At 54.1% G+C, this 12,629-nt stretch overlaps 1 protein-coding gene across 6 annotated transcripts in view; it reads right to left on the bottom strand.

Moving 5' to 3' along the window:
• The window catches only part of MACF1 (microtubule actin crosslinking factor 1), a 133,427-nt gene that overhangs the window by 63,256 nt on the left and 57,542 nt on the right, over positions 1-12,629 (bottom strand). For 5 of the 6 annotated variants that reach the window (XM_068417751.1, XM_068417754.1, XM_068417749.1 and 2 more), the window contains exons 36-44: positions 6,933-12,182; positions 6,019-6,168; positions 5,395-5,610; positions 5,146-5,295; positions 3,985-4,218; positions 2,448-2,597; positions 2,123-2,356; positions 925-1,152; positions 48-569 (exon numbers count right to left, since the gene is read on the bottom strand). In XM_068417751.1, coding sequence (XP_068273852.1) covers positions 48-569; positions 925-1,152; positions 2,123-2,356; positions 2,448-2,597; positions 3,985-4,218; positions 5,146-5,295; positions 5,395-5,610; positions 6,019-6,168; positions 6,933-12,182 — 7,134 coding nt within the window. The remainder of the gene's footprint in view (positions 1-47; positions 570-924; positions 1,153-2,122; positions 2,357-2,447; positions 2,598-3,984; positions 4,219-5,145; positions 5,296-5,394; positions 5,611-6,018; positions 6,169-6,932; positions 12,183-12,629) is intronic. The other variant, XM_068417750.1, reaches the window with a different exon arrangement.

Raw genomic sequence — 12,629 nt, 5'->3', positions numbered from 1 at the left:
ACAGCACCCAGGGTTCAACTCCCAGCCTTGCAAAGCCCTTCCCGCACCTTGGAATGCAGCGTGGTGTATCGCTGTGTCGCATCCTCCAGCTTGCTCCTGACCACGCTGCCGGACGTCAGCAGCTGGGACCCCGTGTCCCCAGCAGCTCCCTCCACATCCAGCACCTTCTGCCCCGACATGGTAACAAACCGCAGGTCGCCTTTGTGGGAGATCACGTCCTCGGAGAAGCTCCCCTGCCGCAGGAGCAGCTGCCGGAGGGCCGCGGGATCGCTGTCCCCCTTGGACATCCCCTCCAGGTCCTGCTCCGCTTGCTTCAGCCAAGCCTCGAACTCCCCGTGATCCCGCAGGAACTTCTGCAGCTCGTCCCGCAGGACCTGCACTTGCTTCAGCCGCGTCTCCGACTGCGAGAGGGAAGCTGCGTACTGGTCCTTCAGCTCTGCCAGCCGGCCCTGGAGCCGGTCCCGCTCCTCCCCGGCCAGGCTGGGGCCGTGCTTGTCCAGGAAAGCCTGAGCCGACTGCGTGGCCAGGATGACATCCTGCTGCTGGGACAGCAGCTCCTGGTGTTGGGCCTGAAAGATGCCAGCGAGCAAAGGTGATGTGTGTGACCCAGGGTCTCTGCCCACCAGCACCCGGCGGGGACTGAGCCTCCGCACCCTCCTATAGCACTGGCGAGGCAGGGGAACACCCCAAGGGTGGGATCAGGCAGGAGAGTGACCCCTTCTCTGACCATGACGGGCACCTTCTCTCGTTACCCTGATCGCACCCTGCATGTCCCCCAGGAAGCCAGGCAGGGCCTTCCCAAGTCTCCCACATGGAACATCACCCTGAACACGTGTTTCGGAGGTCAGACCCATCTACCACCCCGTCCTGCTCCCAGCTGTGTCGGGCAGAAAGCTTTGAGGGGGCCGAGGTGTAGGTCCTGACCTTCAGCCTCTCGTACTGCTCATCCAGGCTCTCGGCAGTGCTGTCTGCTCCCACGATGTGGCCGTCGGGGACGTCCCGAGTGCCCGTCCCCGCTCGCGCCCCTGGCGCTGGGTCGATGGGGTGCGGTCTGTACTCCAGGAGCCCTCCCTTCTGCTCCAGCGATGCCACCCAGTTCAAAAGGGAATTGATCTTATTGCTGTTCTCCTCCAGCTCTTGGGCAGCTTTCACCTGAAAGCACAGAGGCTCCAGATAAGAATAACAGTTTTCCAGCCACAGCAAACGCCCGAGACACTCTCAGACCTCCAAAACGCTTCGTGGCTCTCTGAAAGGGGGGGAAGGCACAAAGAAGCTGTGAATAAACTCAGCCTCTCTGCGATGCTGCAGACACAACCCAGGGTCCCCACCCCGAAGGGCTGCGACAACACGCACACGGGCATCGCCGTCACCACCAGCGCCTGGAGGTGCCTGATGCTCCCGCTCAGGGTTGGCCCAAAGGCAGAGCAAGGTGCCTTTTACTGCCCCATTTCCTCCTCAATCAGCTCATCCAGAGGAGGCCACGAAGATGCTCAGAGGGCTGGAGCACCTCTGCTCTGGAGACAGGCCGAGAGAGCTGGGGCTGTTCAGCCTGGAGAAGAGAAGGGTTCAGGGAGACCTTCTAGCACCTTCCAGTGCCTGAAGGGGCTACAGGAAAGTGGGAGAGGGGCTTTTGACAAGGGCATGGAGTGACAGGATTAGGTGGAACGGTTTTAAACTGAAAGAGGGGAGATTGAGATTAGATATTAGGAAGAAATTCTTGCCTGTGAGGGTGGTGAGACACCGGCCCAGGTTGTCCAGAGAAGCTGTGGCTGCCCCCTCCCTGGCAGTGTTCAAGGCCAGGTTGGATGGGGCTTGGAGCAACCTGGTCTGGTGGAAGGTGTCCCTGCCCATGGCAGGGGGTTGGAACTGGATGGTCTTTAAGGTCCTTTCCAACCCAAACTGTTCTGTGATTCTGTGATGATTCTATCTGTGGCTGCAACTCTCAAGGTGTTTCATGAGAGAAACGCCTGGGGGGCACCTCGCCTGGGGGACAGACAGGAGGGACCAGCAAATTGCTTTGTGCTGCATCACCCAGATGATTGTCAGGACCCCGAATGAATCTGACTGCACCTCAGTGTCCACCTCGAGCACAGCCCGGGCACTGCAGCTCTTTGCACGGTACCTTCTCCGTCTCCTGCTGCACTGCAGCACTCACAGCGCTCTCCAGCTCCTTCTGGGCCACCTCCGTCCTCTCCTGCAGGGACCGGTACTGCTCCTTGGCACGCTGGAGCTTCTCTTGCAGCGCTGCCAGCTCCCCGGGCTCCATCTTCACCTTGTTCTCCTCCAAAAACTCCTCTGTGCTTTTCAGGACGCTGGCGAAGGAGGCGGCTCGGGTGTGCATGTTCCTCTGCAGCTCCTGGGCAGACGATGCCGTAAGGCTCCGGGCGCTCCTGAGGCAGCACCGAGCCTCTCCGCCTTCCCACCCCCTGTTTTATTAAAGCACTGACCTTAACATCACTTTGCCTCTGCTGCAAGGCAGACAGGTCCCCTTTGCTGGCTGCTCTCTGCTGCTCTGCCAGCGCGTCCTCTGCCTGGCACAGCCAGCGGCTCAGCTCGGCCAGGCTCTGTGCCCGGGCTGCCTGCTGCTCCTGCAGCGTCTGCGGGCAGAGGGGAGAGGGGACAGTCAGTACCGGCGCCGCACCCCCGCTCACGCACGCGGCTGGAAGGCAAGGCGAGAGGTTACAGCTGGAGCATCTCCTGAAGACGAGGATGCAGCACAGAAAGTGGCTTTCACAGCTCCCCACGCGCTCCCTCTCCCTCTCAGGCTCAAAGGCTGCGGGAACGGGGCTGAGGTGCCGCGTCCCTGCCCAGCAGGAGCTGCTCATCTGCCACCGGCCCAGCAGGTTTCTCTCAATCTGCCCTTCGAGAAGCCCGTTGAACTCCAAGGTGGAGCTCCAGGTGACGCGCTCCTCTCCTGCGAGGGCTCAACCAGAAGTTTCTGTGCCTTTTCTGTTCAACCTTACAAACTGCGGCAGAAACGAGAGGTGACAACAACCTGGGGTCAGGCAGCACCGCTGGCGAGCCCCAAACAGCCCAAGCAGGCTGGTTTTTTGATCCTGGGGTTGGAGAGGGAGCCCGGGAGAGCGAAAGCGTTTCTGTAGCTGATCCAGCTCCTCGGTTTTGCTGCCAGAGCACAACACAGAAGCGCCTGTTTGAGCAATTGAGCATGATGTGACCTGAGAGTCCCTGCAACGCTCCCGTTCCCCTTTCCCAGGGGAGAGAAAGGTTTTTTTGAGTTTCACTGGGCATTTCAGCAAGGTGATGTACAAACTTGTGCAAAACACTCTGCTTGTTTCTCCCACTCATAAGATAAACAACAGAAGCGAATTGGAAGAGCCTTCTTAAGAGCTCTTCAGCTGCAAAGCGAGTTCTTCCTGGGTTAGGATGGGCGCGCACTCAATCTGAAAAAAGCAAAGCAAACTGGTTAATATACACACACACACTCCAGAAAGGACAGGCAAGAGTTACAGAGAGCAACTGTTAATAAAAAACACATTAATCCTGTCTTGAATAAGAGATCCATGCGGTGACGGGGGCTGCAGCAAGGCAGCAGAGACCTGGGGACTTGCTTTTGCCTCCTGCCTTGAGGCATCATCAGCTGTTTCTCTGGGCCAGCGATACCTGACTGGTGCAGTGGAAATGAGACATTAAACCTGCCAGGTCTCTGGGGTGGCCCCTCTGCACAGGGATTTTCTGCTGGGCTTACAGAGACCAGGGTTTATTCCACCCAGCCCAAAGCACCTCGATGTCTAGCATCAGCCTGGCCGTGCTACCCAGACCTCGGCAGGGCTTCAGTGACTTTCTGCCTGGGAGTTACGTGGTGGGAAGAAGAAAAGCTTTAGAGGAAGCTTATGATGTGCAATGAAAAGTCATAAACTGTGAGTGGCATGCACAGGAAATCCCAAATACGAGGTGTCTCAGAGTCTCGTGGCCGGGAAGCGCTTCAGCGAGCAAACTGCAGCCAGGAAGGAGCCGTCTCACAACCTTCACCTGATCCGTCTGCTCCACTTGCTGGAGGCAGACCTGCAGGACCTCCACGCGGGCCGTCACGCGCTCCGACAGCTCCCCGAAAGCCTTCTGCAGCTCATTGAGCAGCCGCAGCAGCTGCCTGCTCTGCTGAGGGGTCAAGTCCTGGGCGTGCTCCGAGATAAGGAGCTGGATGTCGAAGGCAGTGGCGTCCAGCTGAGACTTGGTGTCGATGAGGGGCTCTTTCAGCTCCTGAAAGGGAGAGGAAAAAAAGTGTCAGGTGAAATAAGTCTGCAGCCAGCGCTTCCCTGCACTGCCAGCTTCAGGTGGGACACGTGCGCAGGCAGCGGCACGCACCCAAAAAAAGTGCTTTGTCACCAGAACAACATATTCCCCAAACCCCAAATGCTCCCAAAAGCACACTCAGCAGCGAGGTGACAGCATCTCACCACAGCAATTCTCCAACGCTCCTCTGCACCAGGCCTCCAGCACCTCGCCCAGGCTGCCCTTGGGTCTGGCAAAGCCCTGAAGGTGACCCAGACCCGGAGCTGCCAGCAGCTCAGTCCAGTCCATGGTGACTCCCTGTGCCACCACCAGCTCTCAAAGCCTTCCATCTCCTGCCTTCCACGCCAAGGTACTACCAGCAAACAGGAGATGCTGAACTGACCCAATCTTGAGAGCTATCACAGAATCAATGAGGTTGGAAGAGCCCTCTGGGCTCATCGAGTCCAACCATCGCCCTGACACTACCATGGCAACTAGACCACGGCACTAAGTGCCATGTCCAGTCTTTTCTTCAACCCCTCCAGAGATGGTGACTCCACCACCTCCCTGGGCAGCCCCTTCCAATGGCTATTGACCCTTGCTGAGAAGAAATGCTTCTTCTTGCAAAAAGATGAATAAATGCGGAGGGAAGCCTGGGCTCCTCGTACAGGCGATGGAGACTGGGTCAGGTGTGGTGGAGGGGACTCTCAGAGCCCCCCCAGAGGAAGCAGATGGTTTGTGTATGGTGGAAACAAACGACTTTGGAGCAAGTACAATACCGGTGCTCCTCCCGCAACAAAGGAACAGGGCAAACCCACCAAGGCTGCGGGAGGGAAGCAGGATTAAAAGCTTCTCCTGTGCACAGAGGACAGCAACTTCATCAGGCAGGAGGATTAGGGGCATTGCCATGGTTACCTTGTAGTGCTGGAGGCAGCGGCTCAAGCTGTTCGCATCAGTCGTGTGGGGGTAATCGCTGCCGTCCAGCGACTCCGCGGTGCCAGAGACCCAGCTCAGGAGCTCCTGGAGCTTGTCCTGGAGAGTCTCGTGATGCGCCAGGATTTTAGCCTTCAAACCAGAAATGTGTCATTTAAAGAAGGAGCAGAGCGCTCCGGGGAAGGGGCGATAGGACGCTCGGGGGGCAGCGGGGCCAGCTGCCAGCTCTACCTTTTCGGTTTCTGCCGCCCCACGAAGGTTCTGCAGCCGGGACTCCAGGACATCCCTCGCGGAGCTCAGAGACTTCTGGAGGTTCTTGGCATCCTTCTCCAAAGCCTTCAGTAACTGCTCAGGGACTTCTTCAGGGGGGTTGGCCACAATCCACTTCACGGCGTCCAACTCCTGAGTCACTGGGAAGCTCAGCTCCTGCAGCTCAGCGCCCAGGGCCTGAGCAAGAGACCATCGTTATGTCTGAGATACGGTGACTTCATCCTCCCGCTGCCAAAGCCCAGGGAAGGTTTTGGAGACCCAGCTCTGAAGGCTGCGCCTATCTATCTCCTCGAAAGATTCATTACCATCCTCCAGCCCCGCTCAGCTGCCAGCACTCGCCTGTCTTTCTCCAGGCTGTAAAATTCATTTCAGCCACGCTGAGGTTATTTGTCTGAGTGGGGAGGTGAGCCAGAGGCAGTGCCAGAGCGGGGAGGGACGGGGTTGGCATATGAACACTTGTTAAACCTGAGACTAACCTCCCCAGCTGGCTCCACGGAGCAGGGAGGAGGTGCAAGGGCTGGGCATGAAGGTGGGGAGAGGAGGGACGAGCTCTGTCCTGCCTAACGCAGCCCAAGCCCCGCTCACCTCCGCCCGCTGCAGCAGGTCGTGCAGGGCTGCCAGATTCTGCTCCGCCGGCTGCACCTGTTGGATTCTCATCTCGATATCTCGGAGCATGGAGAGATACGATATCAGCTTCTCGTCGTGCTCCAGACACATCTTCTTGCTGAACATGATCTACAGAATCGAACAGTAAAACAAAACCTCAGATTTAGACTGAGAAGAAAACAAAGGATTACGTATTATCCTTTTTTTTTCCTCAAAGAAGAGATCTGTTAATAACATCCCATTGCAGGGACTTTCCACTCACGAGCCTTATCTACAAGATTTACTACAGGAAAAATAAAACACGCAGCTCTTTTTCCAACATAAGCTTATAAATGGCAAGAGATCTCTGGTGTTAAAGTGCCAAAAAAGAGTCCTACTTATTAGTCATTTGTAAGTAATGCTCGAGCAAAAAGAAGCCACAACTAAGCCCTGAGTGTTTTCAGTCATACGTCACTGGGGCCTTTGCCAAGCCCGTTGCAGCTGATGCTGCAACATCAACCTCAAGCATCACAGAATCAATGAGGTTGGAAGAGACCTCTGGGCTCATCAAGTCCAACCATTGCCCTGACACCACCACGGCAACTAGACCAGGGCACTAAGTGCCATGTCCAGGCTTTTCTTAAACCCCTCCAGAGATGGCGACTCCACCACCTCCCTGGGCAGCCCCTTCCAATGGCTAATGACCCTTGCTGAGAAGAAATGCTTCCTAATGTCCAACCTGAACCACCCCTGGCAAAGCTTGAAGCTGTGTTCTCTTGTCCTATCACCCACTCCTCGTGTTCTGGCTGTCCTCTGCACTGAGGACCTCGGGCAGGTTTAACAGCAATAGCTCAGGGAATACACAAATAGCTCACAAAAAAAAATGTTAAAATAGCAAAAAAGCATCAATTTACCTGGGCTGGTCTCGTGGATTCCCTTGAGGTTTCCAGCAGCTCCCCCTCCACTATCACAGGTAAGAGCAAGCCCCGATCGCCAGGACCCGGCTGCCTGGTCCTCTCCTGGGGTGTTTCTCCTTGGGGTTTTGGGGGCACAGGGGCACCTCCTTGGCCTGTGCTGGTCTCCGCTGTTTGCTTGTGCCGTGTCTCTTCTCCAAGCTCAAGGACTGCAGAGGCTTCCTGAACTTCTCTGGTTTCCTCTCTGATAATTAATTCACCGGGCAGTTCATCTGCTTCAGGGGCTGCACTGGACACAGCACCGGTGGTTTCCACCTTGGCAGTCACCTGGGTCATCCTCTCCTCCAGGCTAAATGTCACTGAGGAATCGTGACCATTTCTGATTCCAACTTTCATCACCTCTCGAGCTTCCCCTTGTCCTGGGGTGACAGGGAACACCTGACCCCCAGCCAGGTTTTCTTTATCTTTCTCAGAAATTGATTTATTTTCTATTTCACCTTTTCTGCTCCCCCTGTGCTCGGCTGCATCTCTTGCCAACCCAGCAGTAATCTTGGTGGTGGTTGAGATGGAGTCCTCCTCCTCCTCCTCCTTCTTCCCTGGAATCTCTTTGGACATCACAGAAGGAAGGGACTGCTTTTCTGCAGAAGATTTCTCCAGCTGAGCGGTGTCTCCTGGGATACCGGTCTGCTTTGCTTTCTTTTTCTTGCTTTTCTGTTTTGGGCTAGGTTTTAGCTCAGTTTCCCTTGTTTGTTCTTGATCAACTGGACCTTCTGTGTCCAGTCTCAGAGTTTCTCCTTCGATGTGCTTGACAGTTGTTTTACCTGCACGCTCATCTCCTGGAGGCTTCATAGGGACACCAACCTCATGGGGTTCTCCGGGCTCTGTAGGACCCATCTCTCCCTTCTCTTGACCCACAGTAACAGATTCCCTCGGGGCTGCTGGTGTTACCCCATCCAGGCTGCCCGCTCGCTCTCCTGGCTCAGAAGCCACCACTGCACCTCCTTCACCTGCCACAACACCCTCTGCACTTACAAACCCTCTCCTCCTCCTCCTCTCCTCACTGTCCTCCACACTGTGAAGCACCTCCATGTCCACGAACGACTGCTCTTTCTCCAATCCCAATCCCTCCACTTTCTCTGTCCCTCGATCTACTTCTCTCCTCAATTCCTTCCCCCAAGCTGCTCTCACTTGGGATCTGCTTTCTGCAACCCCTTCTTCCACAGCCCTCACCACTGCTGTCTCTTCAGGGAGAGGTGCTGTACCTAACACTGAGAGCTGGTCTGGAGCCAGTTCAACCTCTTCTTGGGGACGATGCATTACACCATCCTCTGAAGTCTCTTGAGGTTTTGATTTCCCTTCTGTCGGTGTCACTGGGGATCTCTCAGCGGCTGCACCTCCAGCCACGCCGTAGCTCACAGCTTCAGATCTGGCTTCAACACCATCAGACTTCTCAGCAGCACTGGCAGAGAGGATGACATCTTCCTCTTTTGGAGATATTTTTTCCCGGAAAAGGTGGGGTTTCTCTGCTTTGCAGACCTCAGAACCATATTTGTCTTCAGCTATTTGTGCATCCTGAAGACTGGCAGCTAATTTTTGGCTAATCAGTTCCTTCTCAACAGCTTCCTTTAAAGTCAATCTTTTCCCACTGGTAGCATCAACAATCCCCCCAGTCCTCATCTGGTTGGTGGCGATGACTTTGGTCATGTCCTCATCCAGCAGCCCTTGTTCCACAGCAGCCCTGAGGCAGAGCCTCTTGCTGACAGTACCCTCCACAACCCCCCCGCTGTCTGCCTGAGCCTGCAGCAACCGCAGGGCGGGCAGAAGGTCCACCTTCCCCAGCCTCACCGCCTCAGCGCACGTGAGCTGGCTCCCCATCACCTCATCCTTGATGGCTCTGAAGGGATGGACCTCCAGATACCTCTGGCCAGATTCAATGTCAATTTTACACTTCTTGATGAACTCTGAGTAGGGAACAATCATGCAGGTCTCGGGATCTACAATTCCTTCTTTCATTTCTGAAGATGACAGGACTTTCTCCATGACCTGCTTGGGCAGCAAGCCCTCCTTTACCGCTTGACAGAGTGCCAGTCTCTGGCCAGAAGCAGGATCAAAAATGCTTCCACACCCAGCCTGGATTTCTTGTACTTTCCTCTGGAAGTCCGGACTAACGAGCCCTAACGATATTGCCTGGGGCAAGGGCAGTTTCTCTTTTGTAACTGGATGAACATAGTCCTGCAGGCACAGGCTTTCAGCTTCCCTGAGCTCGTTACATAAATCTTGGTCGATCAAACCATGTTTCATTGCGTCGTTTACCGAAAGCCTCATTCCAGACACATGATGGATGATTCCTCCATCAGCAATCTGCTTGGCCAAGAGCTGAAAAGCTTTTTCCTTTTTCAGGAGCCCTTTTTCAACAGACTGTGCAACAGTCAGAGGCTGCTTGGTTTTGGGATCCACAATTCCACCCGTCTCAGCCTGTAAGCTAATGAGCTTCTGCCTGGTCACCTCATCAGTGCCTTTCCCTTTGGAAGCCTTCTCCAGCTTGACCAGCTCTTTCTGACTTGTTGGCTCGATGAGGCCCAGATTTGAAGCCAAAGTGACCGATATTTTTTTGCCACGTTTCAAGTCAACGATCCCGCCAGTAACCACTTGCCCTTCCAAGATCCTCATTGCTGTTTCCTTGTCCAGAAGGCCAACGGCAGCGGCATCCTTGATAGAGTAGACAAAGTTATTGCCTGGGTCAAGAACGCCACTTATTGCTTTGTCAGACGCAAGTACCTTCTGGAGAAGCTTCTCATCCATCAGACCTTCTTCAATGACATCCTCAGTGGTTAATGATTCACGTGTATGAGAGTCGAAGAAGCCACTGAACATGTCCATTTTCTCCATCAGCTTCACAGCTGTGTGGCTGGGCACCACTCCACAGGCTACTGCTTCATTTAGAAGAAGAGTCTTGCCTGTCTGCTCATGGATTATGCCACCACTTCGGAGCTGCATTAAGAGCATTTCCAAAGTGTCCTCCGCTTCCTGCTCTGCAGGGGCTGGCAGGGATGTTTCACCAACACTCTCATCACCTAATACTTCTTCTTCCTCTCCTTCTTCCACTTCCAATACACTTTCCATGCTTTCCTTTTCCCTCTCTGTTTGCTCTGCCTCTCCAGTTTTAGGGAGCACAATCTCCTCTCCTCCCAGCATGCCATTCTCAATTGTTTCCTCGTTTAGCAAATAAATCTCTCTAACATCTTCTCCCTCCAGTTCAGGTTCCTCCACACCCTGAGACCTCTCTGCCATGATTTCCACTCTCTCTCTACTTTCTGAAACATCCATTGACATGCAGATTTCACTTGTCACAACTACCCTGCTTTCCGTTGCCCTCTTCTGATCTTTAATACTTTCCACTCCATCTACTGTAGGAAGCTTGGACTCTTCTTCTGCCTCAATCATCATTTCCTCTGTTTCTCTGAATCCTCTACCAAGGTCACTGGGATGTCCTGGCGTCAATAATTTTACCTGATGTTTGTCCTTGCGTGTAGAAGCTACTTGCTCTCTTCCAAATTCAGCATAAGTTTCGCTCTCGATGGCAGCCAGTTTGGTATAAATCTGCTCTTGCTCCTCCACAGGCAGGATATCTTCTGCATCCTCCAACAGGAGGCTTTCAGGTCCCATCGCCACCTCCCCATTCTCCAAAGCAGTTCTGGGTGGTAGGACCTTTTCGCTTTGTTCTTTTGAAGGAGCAAATCGAAACTCAAGCTGCTGCAAAGCCAAGCCATTGCAAGGCTCTCCTTCAAGAGCTGCATTTGCCTTTGCCTCCTCAAAGCCTTCACTCCCTTCCAACTCGTGTACATAGGATCCATTTTCCTGGGTTTGGATGAGGGTTTTAGTGAGATTGTTCAACTCTCCATCTACTAAGAGCAGCTTCTGGCCATCATGGATGTTGATGTAGCTGTGGGTCATCAAGTGGAACATCAGCCTTTCATCCTCACTCCTTAGCAGAGGGTCACTTTGCTGTTTGTGACCTGTGGGACTCCTTCCAGAAGAGCTCTGGCCATGCCTGCTTCTGCTGGGAGAGCCAGCAAGCTGCACGCTGGCCATGACATCAGGGATGACTGTTGATTTCAGCTTCTTCGCCACACCTCTCTCCAAGATGCCATGTTCAACCGCTTTCTTCCAGGACAACACCTCAGTGGTTTCTGGTATAAACACAGCCTTAATGAGCTGCCTCTTGCTGAGAATCTTGTGAACCAACTCTGTAGACAGGATTCCTTGCTCTAAGGCGTCTGCAACCGGGACGATCTCCCCCGTCTCTGGCCACAGGAGCCCCATGAAGGACCACAGGGATTCCAGGACCACCAATGCAATCCTCGGTGCTACCAACTCTTTCCTTACAGCTTCATCAATTGTCAGTCTCTCTCCCGTGACAGTATCGATGATGCCACCTGTCTGAAGCTGCCGGATCAGAAGCGTGCACGCCAAATCCTGGTCAATTAAGTTATGGCTCACGGCCTCATCCACAGTCAGCCTGTGCCCTGTCCTGGGGTCAACAATGCCACCAGCAAAGAGCTGGGCCTCCAGCAACCTGACCGTGACCTGCCTGTCTATCAGCCCTTCCTGGACTGCACGGAAGATGCTGACTTTTCTGCCTGATTTCAAGCTCACCATCCCACCCGCCAGCTGCTTGACCGGGAGCAGCCTCAGTCCAGTCTCTTGGTGGATGATGCATCGGTGCATGAGCTCGAGCAGACCAATTTTCTCCGCAGTGTTGGGGTCAATCAAATCTTTGCCACCCTCCAGGTGAGACAGAAGTCTGGAATGAAGCTGGGAGGTAAGGAGCCTTTCTCGCACCGCTGTCTCCATGCTGATTCTGCCCTGCTGGACTTTAAAGCCCCCAGTGACGAGCTCAGCTTCAAGAATCTTTAGCCCAACGCTCTCACTGATCCTCCCCTCTTCTATCGCAGCGACAACAGGTAGGAGCTGCCTCCCTTCACATCTGACTTCTTCCACCCGGTGAAGAGCATCCTTCAACTCCTGCAGCACCTGGAATGTCCTGAGGTCGATGATGTTTCTTGCCAGACCTTTCTCCAAGGAGAGTTTCTCATTGGTCTCTGGAACAACTAAGTCAGATGTGATAACCTGGGCCTCCAAGAGGACGAGGCCAGTGTCCTGATCTATAAGACCTCTCTGCATGGCACCAAAGACAGGGAATATTTCTACGGTGCCAAGATCGATCACTCCTGCCACTGCTTCGCTGCCCTAGAACAGAAAGAGAAGGAAAAGAATTAAACCAAAATCGAGCATTTTCAGCACTCAGATTGCAGGAGTTCCAGGGAGGTCTTACTTTCCAAAAAAAAAAAGTTTAAAAACCCTAAACCAGGCTAGAAAGCGAGTCTCAAAGTGTTTGAAATGCAACTCCAAAGGCATCACAGCACGCAAATTGGGGCATTTGCCAGCTTGCACATTGCCAGCAAGTTTTAATGCTCATCTAGCCCAACACCCAGGGCAGGCCTGAGATGCTTCCAACAACCACCAAGAGGAACGCAGCAAAGCAGCAAGCAGCAAAACCCAGAAGTGTTCCTAACGCCCCATGGAGAAACAGGGGGAAGGAGCCCAACAAGCCCACCAAAGCCGTTCAACAACTCCAGTTTTAAAAAGGAAAGACAACACAGCTCCCACTGCGTACTCATAGAGGAGAAAACACCC

Source organism: Nyctibius grandis, chromosome 24 (assembly GCF_013368605.1).
Source record: "Nyctibius grandis isolate bNycGra1 chromosome 24, bNycGra1.pri, whole genome shotgun sequence".
NCBI lineage: Eukaryota > Metazoa > Chordata > Aves > Nyctibiiformes > Nyctibiidae > Nyctibius > Nyctibius grandis.
The sequence above is the reverse complement of the archived record's forward strand: the minus strand, read 5'-3'. Positions and strand labels throughout refer to the sequence as shown.